Source organism: Engraulis encrasicolus, chromosome 6, assembly GCF_034702125.1.
Source record: "Engraulis encrasicolus isolate BLACKSEA-1 chromosome 6, IST_EnEncr_1.0, whole genome shotgun sequence".
In the NCBI taxonomy this organism is placed as follows: Eukaryota; Metazoa; Chordata; class Actinopteri; order Clupeiformes; family Engraulidae; genus Engraulis; species Engraulis encrasicolus.
This window is the reverse complement of record NC_085862.1, coordinates 17,550,315-17,565,314: the sequence shown is the minus strand read 5'-3', so window position 1 is coordinate 17,565,314 and position 15,000 is coordinate 17,550,315. Positions and strand designations below refer to the sequence as shown.

At 42.7% G+C, this 15,000-nt stretch overlaps 1 protein-coding gene across 1 annotated transcript in view; it reads right to left on the bottom strand.

The window, feature by feature from the left end:
- dab1a (DAB adaptor protein 1a) overlaps nucleotides 1-15,000 on the bottom strand; it is a 184,071-nt gene that overhangs the window by 42,436 nt on the left and 126,635 nt on the right. Inside the window, exons 4-7 of the mRNA XM_063200080.1 lie at nucleotides 7,901-8,032; nucleotides 4,559-4,678; nucleotides 3,581-3,619; nucleotides 2,028-2,090 (exon numbers count right to left, since the gene is read on the bottom strand). Coding sequence (XP_063056150.1) covers nucleotides 2,028-2,090; nucleotides 3,581-3,619; nucleotides 4,559-4,678; nucleotides 7,901-8,032 — 354 coding nt within the window. The remainder of the gene's footprint in view (nucleotides 1-2,027; nucleotides 2,091-3,580; nucleotides 3,620-4,558; nucleotides 4,679-7,900; nucleotides 8,033-15,000) is intronic.

Below are 15,000 nucleotides of genomic sequence, written 5' to 3'. Positions count from 1 at the left end.
TGGGCAACTATGAGAGGAAAGTTCAATGTCCTAACTCTTGCTCCCATTTCCGTTTTTTTTTATTTTATTTCCCCAGAGAACATTTTCGAGTAACTCGCTCTTCATCAGGCTGGACGGCTGGAGAGCCCTCGGAGGGCACACTGGAGAGCGGCAGGTCTCTAATGCAGGGGGGTCAGACGGGTCAGACTTCAGGGGGAATGGCGATGGCTGCCTGCCGATGGTTGACTGTGTGTGGAGAGGGCTGTAGTGCTGACGTGCAGACTTCACGGTTCGTCCGGGCAACGCGTGGCCGATTGAATTGATGCACCAGTGCCAGGGCAATGTCAGATCGTTCTTCGGCTGTGCTGTTGCGGGATATGAATTGTGATGTGCATAAAATCACCATTTGATTCGTTTAGGATCTGTGCTAAATTCTGCTTACGCAAATAGGTGCAGTGAGGGAAACATTTTCAATTTAATTTAACTAAAGAGTGAAAAAAGCATTATCACCACTGTGTTTGCCTAAACGAATTTATAGTCTCATTCAAGCTCAACTTGATGAGCCTTTTGTTAAGCATTTTGTTTCACTTAATGATTCCAGTGGCGTGTACAGTATAAAGTGTACAGCACCCAGGCGCTCTCTAACTCCTGTAAGCCACAGGTGGTGGTGTTGATAGCACAGGGGGCACCAGGCAGCAATAACAACCCAAGTACTGTACACAAGCCCAGCATCAGCATCCGTTGCCATGGTCACAGTGATGGGAGCACAGGTGCGTTTCCTAGAAGAGAGTTTTGGAGAGAGAGAGAGAGAGAGAGAGAGAGAGAGAGAGAGAGAGAGAGAGAGAGAGAGAGAGAGAGAGAGAGAGAGACAGACAGACAGACAGACAGATAGACAGACAGATAGAAAGCCAGAAAGGCAGAGATAGAAAGAGATATAGAGAGAAAGACAGACAGACAGAAAACTAGAGAGGCAGAGATAGAGAAAGGTTTGGAAAGAGACATCACTGAATTCTACCGGTATAAAGGAAGTCAAGGGTGGCATGCACAGCTTGCAAAGTTTTTCTTTTGAGGTGCCACTGTTTCTGGAAGAATTACTTCCTTGGTCAAATCAAGGTCCAACCTTACGGTCAAATCAATCTTTTTATTTGCAAATCATCACCTTTCAAGATAATAAGTATGTCAGCCTTTGAAATAGACAGTTCGGTGTGGCCATAATTGTAGAGTTGTTGCGTATTTCCACACTCCAAACAACATGCTTCTGCCGTCATCGTCACCATCACCGTCACCGTCACCGTCACCGTCACCGTCGCCACCACAGGTGTGTGTTTCGGAGCTTGCCTCGCTCTGGGTAATTCGCAGGTGTGTGTTCGCGGTGGCAGAACAAGGCAGCCTGTCTGTAGCGGTGGCACTCGGAGATGAGAGGTGCAGTGGCAGCACGTCTGTGGCATCATTCAGTTGAACAATGCCGACAACGCCGCTCATTACGCAGACAAGAGGCTTGTATGGAGATGTTTTGCGTCAGGACTCGGAGAAAACAAAAGAACCTGTCGGAGGTCTTTGGCAAAGCAGGAAGAGGAGGGCGCGAGGAGGATGGGAGGAGGATGAGAGGAGGAGAGGAGTGTTCTTCTTCTTCCTTATGGTAACTACTTATGTTGTCAAAAAGGTGACGTCTTTTTCCCCCATGAAACGCACCATTTCCTGTCATGGTGGTGAGCACTGTGTCAAGCGGCGTGGCATCTCCGAGAATAACTTTGACTTAATAACCGAGCTGGGGGAAATTAGGGCGGGAAAGTGTCTGAGAAGTTGACATGTGGGTGGAGTGTGCCTGTGTCTATATATGGTGTCTCCCTTTGTTCTAATAGATACATTTGAAAGTGTTCCAGTTTTGCTCTAATGGATACATTTGAAAGTGTTCTACTTTTTTCTACTAAATACATTTTTTTTAAGTTTTCTGCTTTAACGTGCCACTGTAATCACTCTGGGGAATGGTGAGCATACTTCCTATCATGAAGCTATTAGCCAATGGGAGAAAAGGGCCTGGAGTATACCTGATAAATGCTCTCTTCTGATTGGTCACGGATGGGCTCGTGTCCCGCCTCAAACACAATGTACTACAACGTCGGCAGCACAGGAGAAGAAGAAGAAGAAAGGGATAGGGGAAACAGCAGGAAGGAAGAACAGGAAGAAGAGAAAGAGAAAAATAAAGAAGATAAAAAAGGTGATTGATCACATAGAATCCACAGCAAGCATAGCCCTCTTAGAAGGGGTTGTGTTGGGACTGGAGGGATGGAGAGCGGGCGTAAGCACCCTTGGTAAGGGGTGGGGGCTGTTGCCTGATTGAAGTTTCAGCGTGATTAGAAACCTGACCTAAAAGGCCACGGCACAAGAGAGCAAGTACACACCATTCACACAATCCGTCAACATCCATCCACCCCAACATCTCTCCTTGCAGACCTCCCACAAACAAAAGAAAAGAAATCAACAACATAAAAAATACACTTGTAATACTCAAGAAATAGAGAACAATTTAACCGAACCATAAAATATATGAAGAGCCAGACAAAAGTTTTACAGCCCCAACAATATTTTATCCTCCCCCTATCTAGGTCTGACAATCTAACTCAGTCTACGCAAGTACACTACAGTTGAAACAACGAGCTGAATACTAATACAAAGGCCTTTGTAGCTATTAACTGAGAGTCTGGCCATGAAAAAAGTCTGAGCGAATTGAAAGACCATAAAATAGTAGCGTAAGTATACCTATAGCAAGAGGGTGGGGTCTATGTCTCTGCATTTGGGAGAACCAACACACAGTTAAGTCACCCATTATATACTGTATTTTTTTTTTGATAGAAAAAACAAAATTGACAGAATTAGCATAAGGCTGATTTTCGTTGCCTGCGATGGGCTATTGCCATTCTCTATCAGCTGACTGGCAAGTGCTATGACTCCCCAATGCAGAGACCATACTATAGACACAATTAGATAAATTGTCATGCGTTCAACAGCCAAATGTAAATGTATGTATTGCTATATTAAGGCAATGTAAGAGTGTGTGTGTGTGTGTGTGTGTGTGTGTGTGTGTGTGTGTGTGTGTGTGTGTGTGTGTGTGTGTGTGTGTGTGTGTGTGTGTGTGTGTGTGTGTGTGTGTGTGTGTGTGTGTGTGTGTGTGTGTGTGTGTGTGTGTGTGTGTGTGTGTGAGATAGAGAGAGAGAGAAAGAGAGAGGGTGTGTGTCTGTAGTGTGTGTATGGGACAGAAACCATTCTCCATTCGGTAGTTTCTATATCCCTCCATCAAAGATATTACAGCTGCCTGTATTCATTGAATGCACATTAGACAGATGTTTAAAGAAAAACACAGCAGTAAAGTAAAAGTTTTACAATAGATGAACAAGCAACGTTGTTGTGACGTGACGTAGCCATCACAGACAATGGATCTACACATCTCATAAAGAAAATAAGATGAAATGAGAAAATAACCCAATGCAGAAAGAAAGCAAACACTACAGACATTAAATTAGCTTTTTTTTAAAAAGTGGGGGAATAGAAGCGACTGAAGAGATTAAGAGACAGCGTCTAGCGATTTAGCGCGCTAGTTTACCTGGTACACCGGGTCTTCCACGTCCTCCTCCAGAATGGTCTTTTGAAAAGCATTTGAATGGCGAAGACAAGCGTTGATTTGCAAAAGAAGAAGAAAAAAGGATAGAAGGAAGGAATGAAAGGCGGAGAGTTAGCAGAGGTTAACAATTTCGGTTTCAACAAGCTCAGGTCAAGGACAATTAGCAGTCTTAGATATGTGAGTGACTGTTATGCAACTTCGTCTAGCTACAAAAGACATGCTGATGGCAAACTCAAAATGCTATCCAGTTGAGGAGAGGAATGTGAAAATCATAATTTTTCCTCAATTGCTTTTCCGGCTTGACAAACCACTCCTTTACCGCACGTGTACAGTTCACCTTGAATTAGCTAACATGTGCAGGAAGCACATGCAGCCTAAAGTGCAGTCTCTGCTTGATTTTTAACTGTGTGAGCGGTGTCATAAGAATCAACAAGGACAGTCAAGAAAAGGATGTTATGTGTTTAAAAAGCTGACCAAAAAGGGAAATACGGACAGAAAAAAGAGAGCAGAAAAAAGAGAGCTAGAGAGGAGACGCCACAATGTAAGCTCAGTCTAATTCAATTAAGCCATCACATTATTCATGTGTCTATGACACATTCTGTACACTTAAATTCCTTTTTCTATTTTTTTTTTTTTAATTCAACGTTTCACCCATTGTCTTCTTCAGATTGAGAAAATGTCCCCACTCCAAAACTTCGGCCCTGCACCCTCACCTGGGATGTGCCCAATCTCCACCCTCAACTCTACGACACATTCTCCCATCACACTTAGATGCATGCTGAAGAGGGGGGTATAGTGTAGGTGCCCAAATGTAGTCATCCAGTGTGTATCTGTTTGTGCGTGTGTGTGTGTGTGTGTGTGTGTGTGTGTGTGTGTGTGTGTGTGTGTGTGTGTGTGTGTGTGTGTGTGTGTGTGTGTGTGTGTGTGTGTGTGTGTGTGTGTGTGTGTGTGTGTGTTCACCTGGTAAACAGCCTGTTCACACTGTTTGTCCTTCTGCGCCTTCTTCTCCATCTCCTCCCGCTGCTTTATCTCGTAGATCAGCTGGAAGAGGTCGCGCAGGTCAAGGATGACCGGCTCCGCCTGGACATCACACAAACACGCACACGCACACACACACACACACACACACACACACACACACACACACACACACACACACACACACACACACACACACACACACACACACACACACACACACACACACACACACACACACACACACACACACACATTTGGAGCAATCTTGGTTTAACAGTGCCTAAAGTCAAGGGGCATATAAAATACACATGGTCAGTCTAATGATACTGTATCACAAAACAGCAGTACATTTAAAAAGATATTGAACCTGAAAAAACTGGGGGGGGGGTGTTGTCCATAGAACATCAGTTTCATGCAGGGCCCTAAATTAAAAAGTGGCTAGCACAGGTAAGTTGGTCTTTTCTACCTGCCAAACAACAATTTCACCAGCATTTGGCCGGTTGGCTGGTGTTAATTTAGAGCCCTGGTGGCATGTAAATATAGGAATCATCTGAGCTACAGCTCCACTAGTAAGTCTTCCTTTAGTGCTGCCATGACCTTAAGGTTGAGGCAGGAAGGCAACCATTTTTTAAGCAATGTTGCCAAGCAACAGCATGCTACTCTCTTAATGTTCCGACTGAATGATCGCAACAAGTTACCCACTATGAACTTGTCTCCTCCTGATTAAAATGTACCTGATATTTGTGAGAAATATTCCACAGAATGTGTGGTAACACTATATACCGCTAATAAGGTGGTAATTTCATGTTAATTTCATAGTTATTTCATAGTTATTTCAGGATAATAACTGTTTGTTTTTAGTAACAACAGCAAAATAACCATACAGTTTCCAGTGCATTGTGGTGACACCCTGATGACTCGCAGCACGGTGACACTTTGTTGACACACACACACATAATGCACTGGAAACTGTATGGTTATTTTGCTGTTGTTATCCTGAAATAACTATGAAATTAACACGAAATTACCACCTTATTAGCGATCCGTAAAGTAAAGTGTTACCGAATGTGTGGTAGTAATTAGGTCGCCTGGCATCATTGTTTATTGACTTTTTTTTCATATGCTTACACACAATGTAGTACTTCTCACACACCAAAATGTAACACAGTTTGGTGTACTTTTAACACACATTTCAAATGCATGCACTTGTCTCACACCACACATTTCCAATGATATTTAAATTAAATGTTAAAAATGTTTAGAAAGAGAATTTGCAAAATAATCAAGGCTGAGAATTGGTGATACAGTAGGTTTCTTTAAATTGAGACGCAGTTGTGAAATGTGTCACAGTACAGTAGATAAGATGTTTGTGCATAAGCAGTTGAAACTGCAGTTGCGTACCATTTTAGTGATTGTCTGCATGCTATACTATCAGTCACTGGGGTAGGCTAAATAGCAAAATGGTTCTACAAGGGCACTTATTGAATCATCCATGAAAAATAGTGCAGTCTGGTGTGACAGACAGACAGACAAAGCCATACACGATCAGATCATTTGCCCCAACTGTAGCCCGTAGCCTTTTATGCACACATCACATCACATGCTCAAAGCAACTCAAATGAAAGGTGTCTCTTTAAAGCACAGAAAGACTAGACCACGAAAGGGTTGGCCACGTCAGAACGAGCCTTTGTGCTGTCTAATCAAAGCCTGAAGTTGGCATTAAAAAGGTGCTCTGAGCAATGGCGTTCGGCTAAATGTCAGTAATACGCCATTAGACCATGCCGCTAACGCTAATAGCAGGAGAAGGCTCTGGCCTTAGCTCTGGCTGAAAGCAGTCTTCAATCATTAACCCCTCGTGTCCCTCTCACATAGTGTTGCCACCTGCCCTGGTTTTACTGGATTGTACTGTTATTTCCCCTGGACATTAGCCTGGTGAACCAGCGCCACCCGCTGGACGGCAAAATGTTTTGTCTACGGGTGGGTCTGGCCTCGCATAATGATTCAATGAAGCCAGAATGCCATGAATCTGGCAAACCAATTACAACGCAAAGATGTGTTTTGAATCAAAGCGGGCAGGGTTTTGAGGGAAAGTTGTTCTCATCAACAATCTTCGGATGTATTATGCATCGAGGCCAGACTAAATTAGACATCCACATTTAGTCTGGTTTATCAGACTACATGGACATTGAAAGAATAGCTCTGTTGCTACTAACAAGAAAAGGGGCTGATTGGGGTTGCTGAAATGTCCAGGTTTATTATATTGTCAGACAGCTCTACTTTCACATCAGAGAAAGACATCTACAGCACATCACACAGACATGACAAGGCATTAGAACAAAATGATGAGAATGGGCAAATACGTAGACATGACATGAATGACAAAATTGAAAAAGTGGAGACAGGTATCAACACAAATACAGTACAAAACAAAGACAAACAGGGTAGACGAGTGCTTTAAATATAGAGAGGTTTATGAAAGGGTAAAAAGACACAGGAGAGGTTTGTTTTTGTGTTTGGAGACAAAATGAAGAGAAGCATATAAGAGATGCAACAAAGAACGGGAGAAAAACAGAGAGACATACAAAGGGAGGGAATTGGAGGGACACATACAGAGAAAGAGAAAAATAAAGAAACAGAAAGAAGAGAGTGAGAGAGGGCAATGTCAGCAGACAAAGACAGGATGAAGAGGAGGAAGAAGAAAGTGAGAGAAGAGCAAGGCGGTGAACGATTGCAGAGACCCCTCCATCCATCTGTGTCACAGTGGGCTGGGTCAGCCGCAGTTCAGTGGCTGGTGAATGTGAATGGCATCGGGGGCGGTGCTGTTTTGATGTTGTGTTTTGGGAGGGGGCAGTGTAGCTGAAGAAGGGATATGTTTGAGTGTGTGTGTGTGTGTGTGTGTGTGTGTGTGTGTGTGTGTGTGTGTGTGTGTGTGTGTGTGTGTGTGTGTGTGTGTGTGTGTGTGTGTGTGTGTGTGTGTGTGTGTGTGTGTGTGTGCATGCGTGCGTGTGTGCGTGCGCACACGTGTGTGTGTGCGTGCGCGCACGTGTGTCCGTGTGTTTGTGCAGGAAGAAACTGTTCTGATCTCTACTGTGTCCTTCACCCACAAATAAAAGAAAACTCACACAGGCACGCACTCACACATGTGCACATGCACACACGCATGCATGCACACACACAAACGCACCTGCACTCAAGCATGTGCACACATACATACGTACACATACACACAAACAAACAAACAAACAAACAAACAAACAAACAAAAAAAATGAATGAATGGACATTATGTCAAAGATCTCATTCATTTTGAGATGGCCCTTACCGACTGGGCGGTTTTAATGGCCACAAACCGATGGTTGCCCTCCTTCCCACATACGTAGCCGAAGGCTCGGTGGTCAGTAGTGTCCTTGGCGATGTACGAAATCTCATGCACCGCATGGTGATGCTGAAGAACCTGGATAAAGACAGGAGAGGGAAAACAAACGTGACATTTCATTACATTATTATTATTATTACAAGTAGCTGACACAAATATCTATTTAGTAGAAGCCCATCCATTCCGATTTAAACGTCACGGAAGCACGAGCAAGATTACAAGTTTAATGAAAAGCACACGTCTGTCCGTCATGTTTAGTTGAAATCTCTTTATCACCAGTCACTCAAGAAACGCTAATTAATGTTCATGCAATGTAGCTTTAGACTTCCAGGGCAACACACTGGCCCTTAGGCTTCTAAAATCTGAGTTGAAAAGAAAGCTTTCTGTAAAATGGTGAGATCTAAAAAAAACATTGATCCATGGAATTTGTTCATGAGTGATCCCAAGTCAGAAACACAAGTGTTCTTCACACCACTCCAGAATCACGCTGACTGACAATCATTTAGGTCAAGTTGGGACAGTTCAGGGTCGAGTGAGCACCCCCCGAAAAAGGAGAAACTTTCAGGCACTGAGGAACCCTCTCAGAAGAGATAACTGATGCAGACCTCAGAGGAGAGCGCTGTAGGTTGATACTAAATAGGTCACCGACTCCAGAGGATGTCAATTCAAGCCAATGGGAAAGCAGAGAAAAACAATGGGGGCAAATGAGAACACCCTCCTCCCCATGGAAGACAAGAATTTCAAAGTGATAAGACAAGATGAGAAGTGGGTGGCAATCAAGTCTCTCTCTCTCTCTCTCTCTCTCTCTCTCTCTCTCTCTCTCTCTCTCTCTCTCTCTCTCTCTCTCACGCAACATCTCTCTCTCTCCCTCTCTCTCCCTCTCTCTCCCTCTCTCTCCCTCTCTCTCTCTCTCTCTCTCTCTCTCTCTCTCTCTGTAAGATACCTCATCATCGCATCATCACAATGAGTACTTGACAGCCCGAGAAGAGTGAATGGATAAGACACCAGGCGCTGTGTACCCTCTCTGCTGATCTATCTATCTATCTATCTATCTATCTATCTATCTATCTATCTATCTATCTATCTATCTATCTATCTATCTATCTATCTATCTATCTATCTATCTATCTATCTATCTATCTATCTATCTATCTATCTATCTATCTATCTATCTATCTGTCTGTCTGTCTGTCTGTCTGTCTGTCTGTCTGTCTGTCTGTCTGTCTGTCTGTCTGTCTGTCTGCAGAGGTGCCAATGTGCCCACATCACCACACAAAAGAACAAAGGCTGGAGAATGAGACTGTGTAAATCAGAAAATATAATTCGCCACCACTGACAAAGAATTACAATCTCATTAGGAATTGACACATTATTTTATTTCATTATTTTAAGACCGTCTGATAAGGGAGTCTATGACAAATGGGTAGGCCTACATTTTACAGTAAAATCAATTACAGTTTTTCACGATTGGTTTGGGTAATTTCTTGAAACTGAGATGACATTCCTATAACCATTGGGTCATTTGGCCAAACATTCTTACACTTCTGCACAACAGTTCAGATAACTAGCAAAATGTCATATACCTCCCAAAACAGCTCATTCTTGCATCAGCACTAACCCTTCTCCCACATAAATAGTCAGTGCCATAAAAATGGCATAGATCCTTCTCAATTGCTTTGGCTCATTTGCATTCATTTAGTCCTTCTGTCAAAAATTAACTGGATGGTTCAGCATAACTACATGGATCCTCATCACTTCCTCATATCACTCCAAAAACACTTTACCCGTGTGTCAAAACTAAATTCCTTCCCCACATATATCATCAGTACCCCCAAAATACATTGTCCCTTTGCCATTGTGTAAGCACTACAAGTCAAAATGGTTAGATGTTTTGTCTACGTTCAGCTAACAGATTTCGACTATGTATAAAAATGAAAAAGTGAGTGAAACCATTGAAGTTTGACAACACAGACAATTTACCAAGGACATTTATTGGTAACTTTCTTTACTGTGAATTCATATACAGAAAGTAATGCCCATATATTACATGTTTCTCAGGGGTTTGGCTCATTTCTCAAAACAGAGATAACATTCTCAAAATAACATGGACAAGTCCCAAAACAACTAGCAATTGTTCAAAACAGAATGTCGTTTGGAAAAATATCAAGAAATTAGCCAAATAACAGAGGAAACTGTAGTATACACGGTTGTAAAATTATTTTCTACAAACTAGTAAAGTTACAATATCATTTGGCTTGTTGAACACTATCGTGAATTTACTGTTTAATGAAATATTATGTCCTCGACCGTTTTGACAATTGTGTAGACTACTTTGCATATGATGACTTACACAATGAAATCATGCTGACATGTTTTGGAGAGGGCAACCATTACACTGAGAATTGTCTAATTCTTTTAGATAAGCAAGATCAATTCATTTGGAAAATGTCCCGAATGTATTCTCAATGTGTCAACTGTAGGGTACCTGTACATAGCCATCTGCAGAGATGTACTAAACATTTGAGACATGTACAAAGCATTTGATATTTGATGAAAGCAATGAAAAATGCCATTCTGTTTTGGGAAATTGCAAGTTGGTTTGGGGATTTGTCCGTGTTGTTTTGAGAATGTCATCTCAGTTTTGAGAAATTAGCCAAACCAATCGAGAAAAACTGTAATTCTGCAATGCTTTGGATATGAACATTGTGTGATTGTGAGATTACACGGAAACTGTGTCATAAAATAGTAGAGCCGTATGACAATGATAAAAAAGAGCATTTGCCCTAAAGGAAATTCTGAAACACAATGCTGCCATCAATGAAACCACCAAGCATCATCTACATCCAAAACACCAAAAACCTGTTTTGAGTCATCCAGCTATAGCAAAAGCACTGGACTACCTAGGAGTTGTCCATCGTGAATATTTGACAGGTGTGAAAACACCTTGCTACAGTAGGTCCAAGGTTTCATCAATCTCTGCATGTTATGTAAATGGAATAGAGCAAGCCTAGGAAAAAGCACTTGGGCAAAACACTTACGCAGATCCACTTCAATTGACACTGCTGGGCCCATGTCTGCTTCCAGCTCTTCCCCAGAGAAGGAGAAATCAGCATGTTCCCTACTCAAGGATCCTGACAAGAGGGTCCTGGCAAACCCAGTACACTCCATTGGCATCCATGCCAAGGGGCTCTAAACCGTTTATATCCAAGAGGTCTAGTGCCATGTAATTTGATCTTTGGATGCCCAAGACGGGAAATAAATGCTTAATCCCGTATCAGAGTACACCAAGACCACATGGCACCTACCCTCAAACCAAGAAAGGTGAGCAAACGTAAGTACTCAAATTCAACATCTGAAAGTAGTGTCACTAATTGCCGCATCCAGGATAGATTGTAACATAACTCTGAAACCTGTCTTATAACGGTGGTGGACCATACATTTACGTAACACAACACAATACATGATGACATTCTTGGATGCTTTTCAAGTCTAATATCAAGAATGTTCTATCCTATTTGTAAAGTGATAAAAGCCTCTGAGACACGTGCAAAAAGAGAAAAGTGTGTAAAACATATCCCCAGTGTAACATGCTGATGGTTTAAAATGTATGCATACAGTATTTGCCTAGCCCTTTGATATTCCTCTGTAACTGCCAGAGAGCGGAACAGTTGTTTGTGGCCAAACAGCGGACACTTCCTCTGACGTGTGTCCACCCACTCTGATGTGCAGCATTAAAGTCTCATCGCTCTTGTGCTACAAACTCCTGTGAAGAGTGACTAAATTGTTTCTCTTTGTGCAAACCGCTATAATGAACATGAACAAGTCTCCAAACCCTTTAGCGTCAGTCATCATTCAGCTTTTAGAGCATCAACATCACACCCTGCCTCAGAAGAAAAGAAAAAAAGGAGTGACTCTTTCCCTTTCATAAAATTGGACGTGCTGGAAATCCTCGAAAGATTAATTACTTGTGTATCCGCCTGACAGTAGCCTTCCTCTGACAATTTCACAGAATCTAATGTTTGCCTGGAGCTTACAAAATGGAGTCTGTGTTATCGCCGCGGACAACCAGCGCTCCATCATAATGACCCGTAATCGGGTCCTCCGTCAAGCCATCTCTCTCTCTCTGCTTCTCTCTCTCACACACACAAAAATCTAAACCCAAAAGACAACAAGCCAAGGGGAAAAATAGCCTACAAGGACAAGAGCCTTATCTGGAAAAAAGGAAAATAAAAACTACTTTCCCCGATGTTACTGTTTTATTTTTTCTTGCGGAGGTCTTCTTAGTCTCTGTCCTTATACCTACAAGCCTTTTACAGTACATATCATGGGGCCCAATTTGGTATATTTATGTACCTACTGCAAATGAAAATGTTTTGAATACCAAAGGTTGAATTTCTTACTGTAACAACCCACCACAAAACATTCGAGCAGTCATGAGACTTGGATTCTAGTGATACATTCCCAGTAAAAAGGCACAGAAATATACAATATAGAAAGGTCTTCAGTGTCCCCAAACCACTGTTTATCGTCTTCAAGGAGGGCTGTGACACATTACATTAAGGAAGGACACACACATCACAAGAATTATGGGGGCTTGCTGACGCCAGCCTTGCTATGCTCTTGTCCATGCTACTGCTGCTGCTTTATGAAATATGGCGTATTATCCTCTGCCTACTGAAATAAGGCTACACATCCTTGACCTTTCCTCTCTGATCCTTTTGCCACTGCCAACATACACAATTTACAATAAAACTTTCATGTCAATGTACTGTACTTGGGTCTGGGTGTATATGAGAAGAGCTGATATGAATATAGGCCTAAATCAATGCATACATTTTTTTTGTTTATTCACGTACATCATTGAGCACAAATAATAGCTATGCAATGACATATTTTGCCAACTATTTATGATTTATGATTAAGAGCACATATAATACTTAGCACAAGAGTACAGCTAAGCAAGGTAATGAAAATGGGGGTCTTGTTGGTTTAAACATACATGTACACAGTATGTAACAATGCCTAATATCTGTGCCGCAAATACAAAGACACTAACGACCCTACCACCAGTGAATGTTCCTGCACCAACCAACTGGAGCAGACCTCACCCAGCCAATCGAAACAGCAAATTGGAAAAACATCACAATGTTGCTAAAAATTTGTCAGGAGAATAGTGTTTCTGGGTCAGGCTTGGCACTTATTCTCACGGCACAAAAGGCTGCAGATGAGAAATCAGGATGGAACAAAACATCCCAAATTGGGGCGCGCTAGTCTCACTACAGCCGAACACAGATGACAGCGAGTGTTAGCACAATTCCCTTTGAGCCACTGTGTTGTGCATTGTGCGCTAGGCAGCAGGGAGCGGATTAGGCGGTGTTCTATCCATGCTCACTGAAAGAGCCTTCCTGATTTAAACGTCTTTTCTGCCCTAACACTCCACTCCTTTTCTCTTGTCTTGCTCTCTCCTCTCCTCTCCTCTCCTCTCCTCTTCTCCACTCCTCTCTTCTCCGTCTCTCTTAATCGCCATCTCTCTTTGTCGTTCTCCGTCTAAACCCTGTGGGAGCCGGTGGAGCTCTGCGCTGTAGGCTTCACAGTCTATTCCTGAAGCCATTACAAACACTCACCAAACTCCTCCATAAGGTCTGAGTTTTGTACCATTATCCTCATCCACATCCACATGTGTTGGTAAGAGATGCTTCGTGAATTGCGAATGCGATCTTCATGAAAAAAACAGCCTTCTTCATTGGGTATTATCCACAGATGACAAAGCTTATAATTGGACAAATAACAGTTGGATGTGTTGCCACAAAACCCATTAGTCTGTTAACCCATTAGTCTCCTGATATACGTACATGCCATCCATCACATAACCTAATGAAAATATTAGCATTCAGCAGTCCAAATGAATAATAATTTTCAGCAGTCCAAAGTGGGCATTATTGTGCACAACACAAGCTATGTGCTATCTATCTATGTGTCAACGTCACAACACAATCATACATCACAATACAAAATGAACACAATTACATATTTAAATGTTATGCCTGAAGTCTCTCTCTCTCTCTCTCTCTCTCTCTCTCTCTCTCTCTCTCTCTCTCTCTCTCTCTCGCTCTCTCTCTCTCTCTCTCTCTCACACACACACACACACACACACACACACACACACACACACACACACACACACACCTCACACACACACACACACACACACACACACACACACACACACACACACACACACAAACACACTTGTAACTGTACCTAAATGACAAGCGTACAAAGTGAGCAGGACGCATGGGCGCTGAGGAAGCTTTGCCATGAATTCCCCTTATTTAGTCAAGACATGATACTCGGATTAATTTAACAGGCTTGCCAACATGGGCCATTTGAAAATGTGGACATTTCAAATGTTTTTTGGCCAATTAATACATGCCATAGCTAATTTGTATAAAGTTATCTGCCTTTTAACTTCTCTTTTACACTCAGTTCTCAACTTACCCCACGGCCAGCAAATTATCTTTGTTTACCCCATTTCCTAACTGTCCATATTCCCAACTGTAGAACCATACAAGAAGAATACTCTTCTGTCACTTCGGTCACTTTTTGCCGGGTCTGATGTAAACACACAGTAATGTTTATCTGGCCCTTTAAGAGGCTCTGTGGCCATATGTATGGCGGCCATGTTGTGGGAGTCGAGCGACTGTGGCCGGTCGGTCACTCAGCCCTGGCGATCAATGCCATTATGTATCACTGACCTTTTCACCCTCTTCTGATTCTGAAGGCCAGCGAGTGCAATTGGAGTGATTAACGATTACCCCGTATGACTCGCCCTAATGAAACCTCCCTCGGCTGGGCTCCGCCACCGGCTGACGAATGCGCATCCACAAGAGGACCCTTATGCTGATAGCACAGGAGTCTTCGGGAAGGCAGGCGTGAAGGCAGGCGGGCAGGCAGGCAGGCGTGAGGCTCTGTGTCTTAAGCAGCCACAGCTCGGCCACTCTATGTGTGTGTGTGTGTGTGTGTGTGTGTGTGTGTGTGTGTGTGTG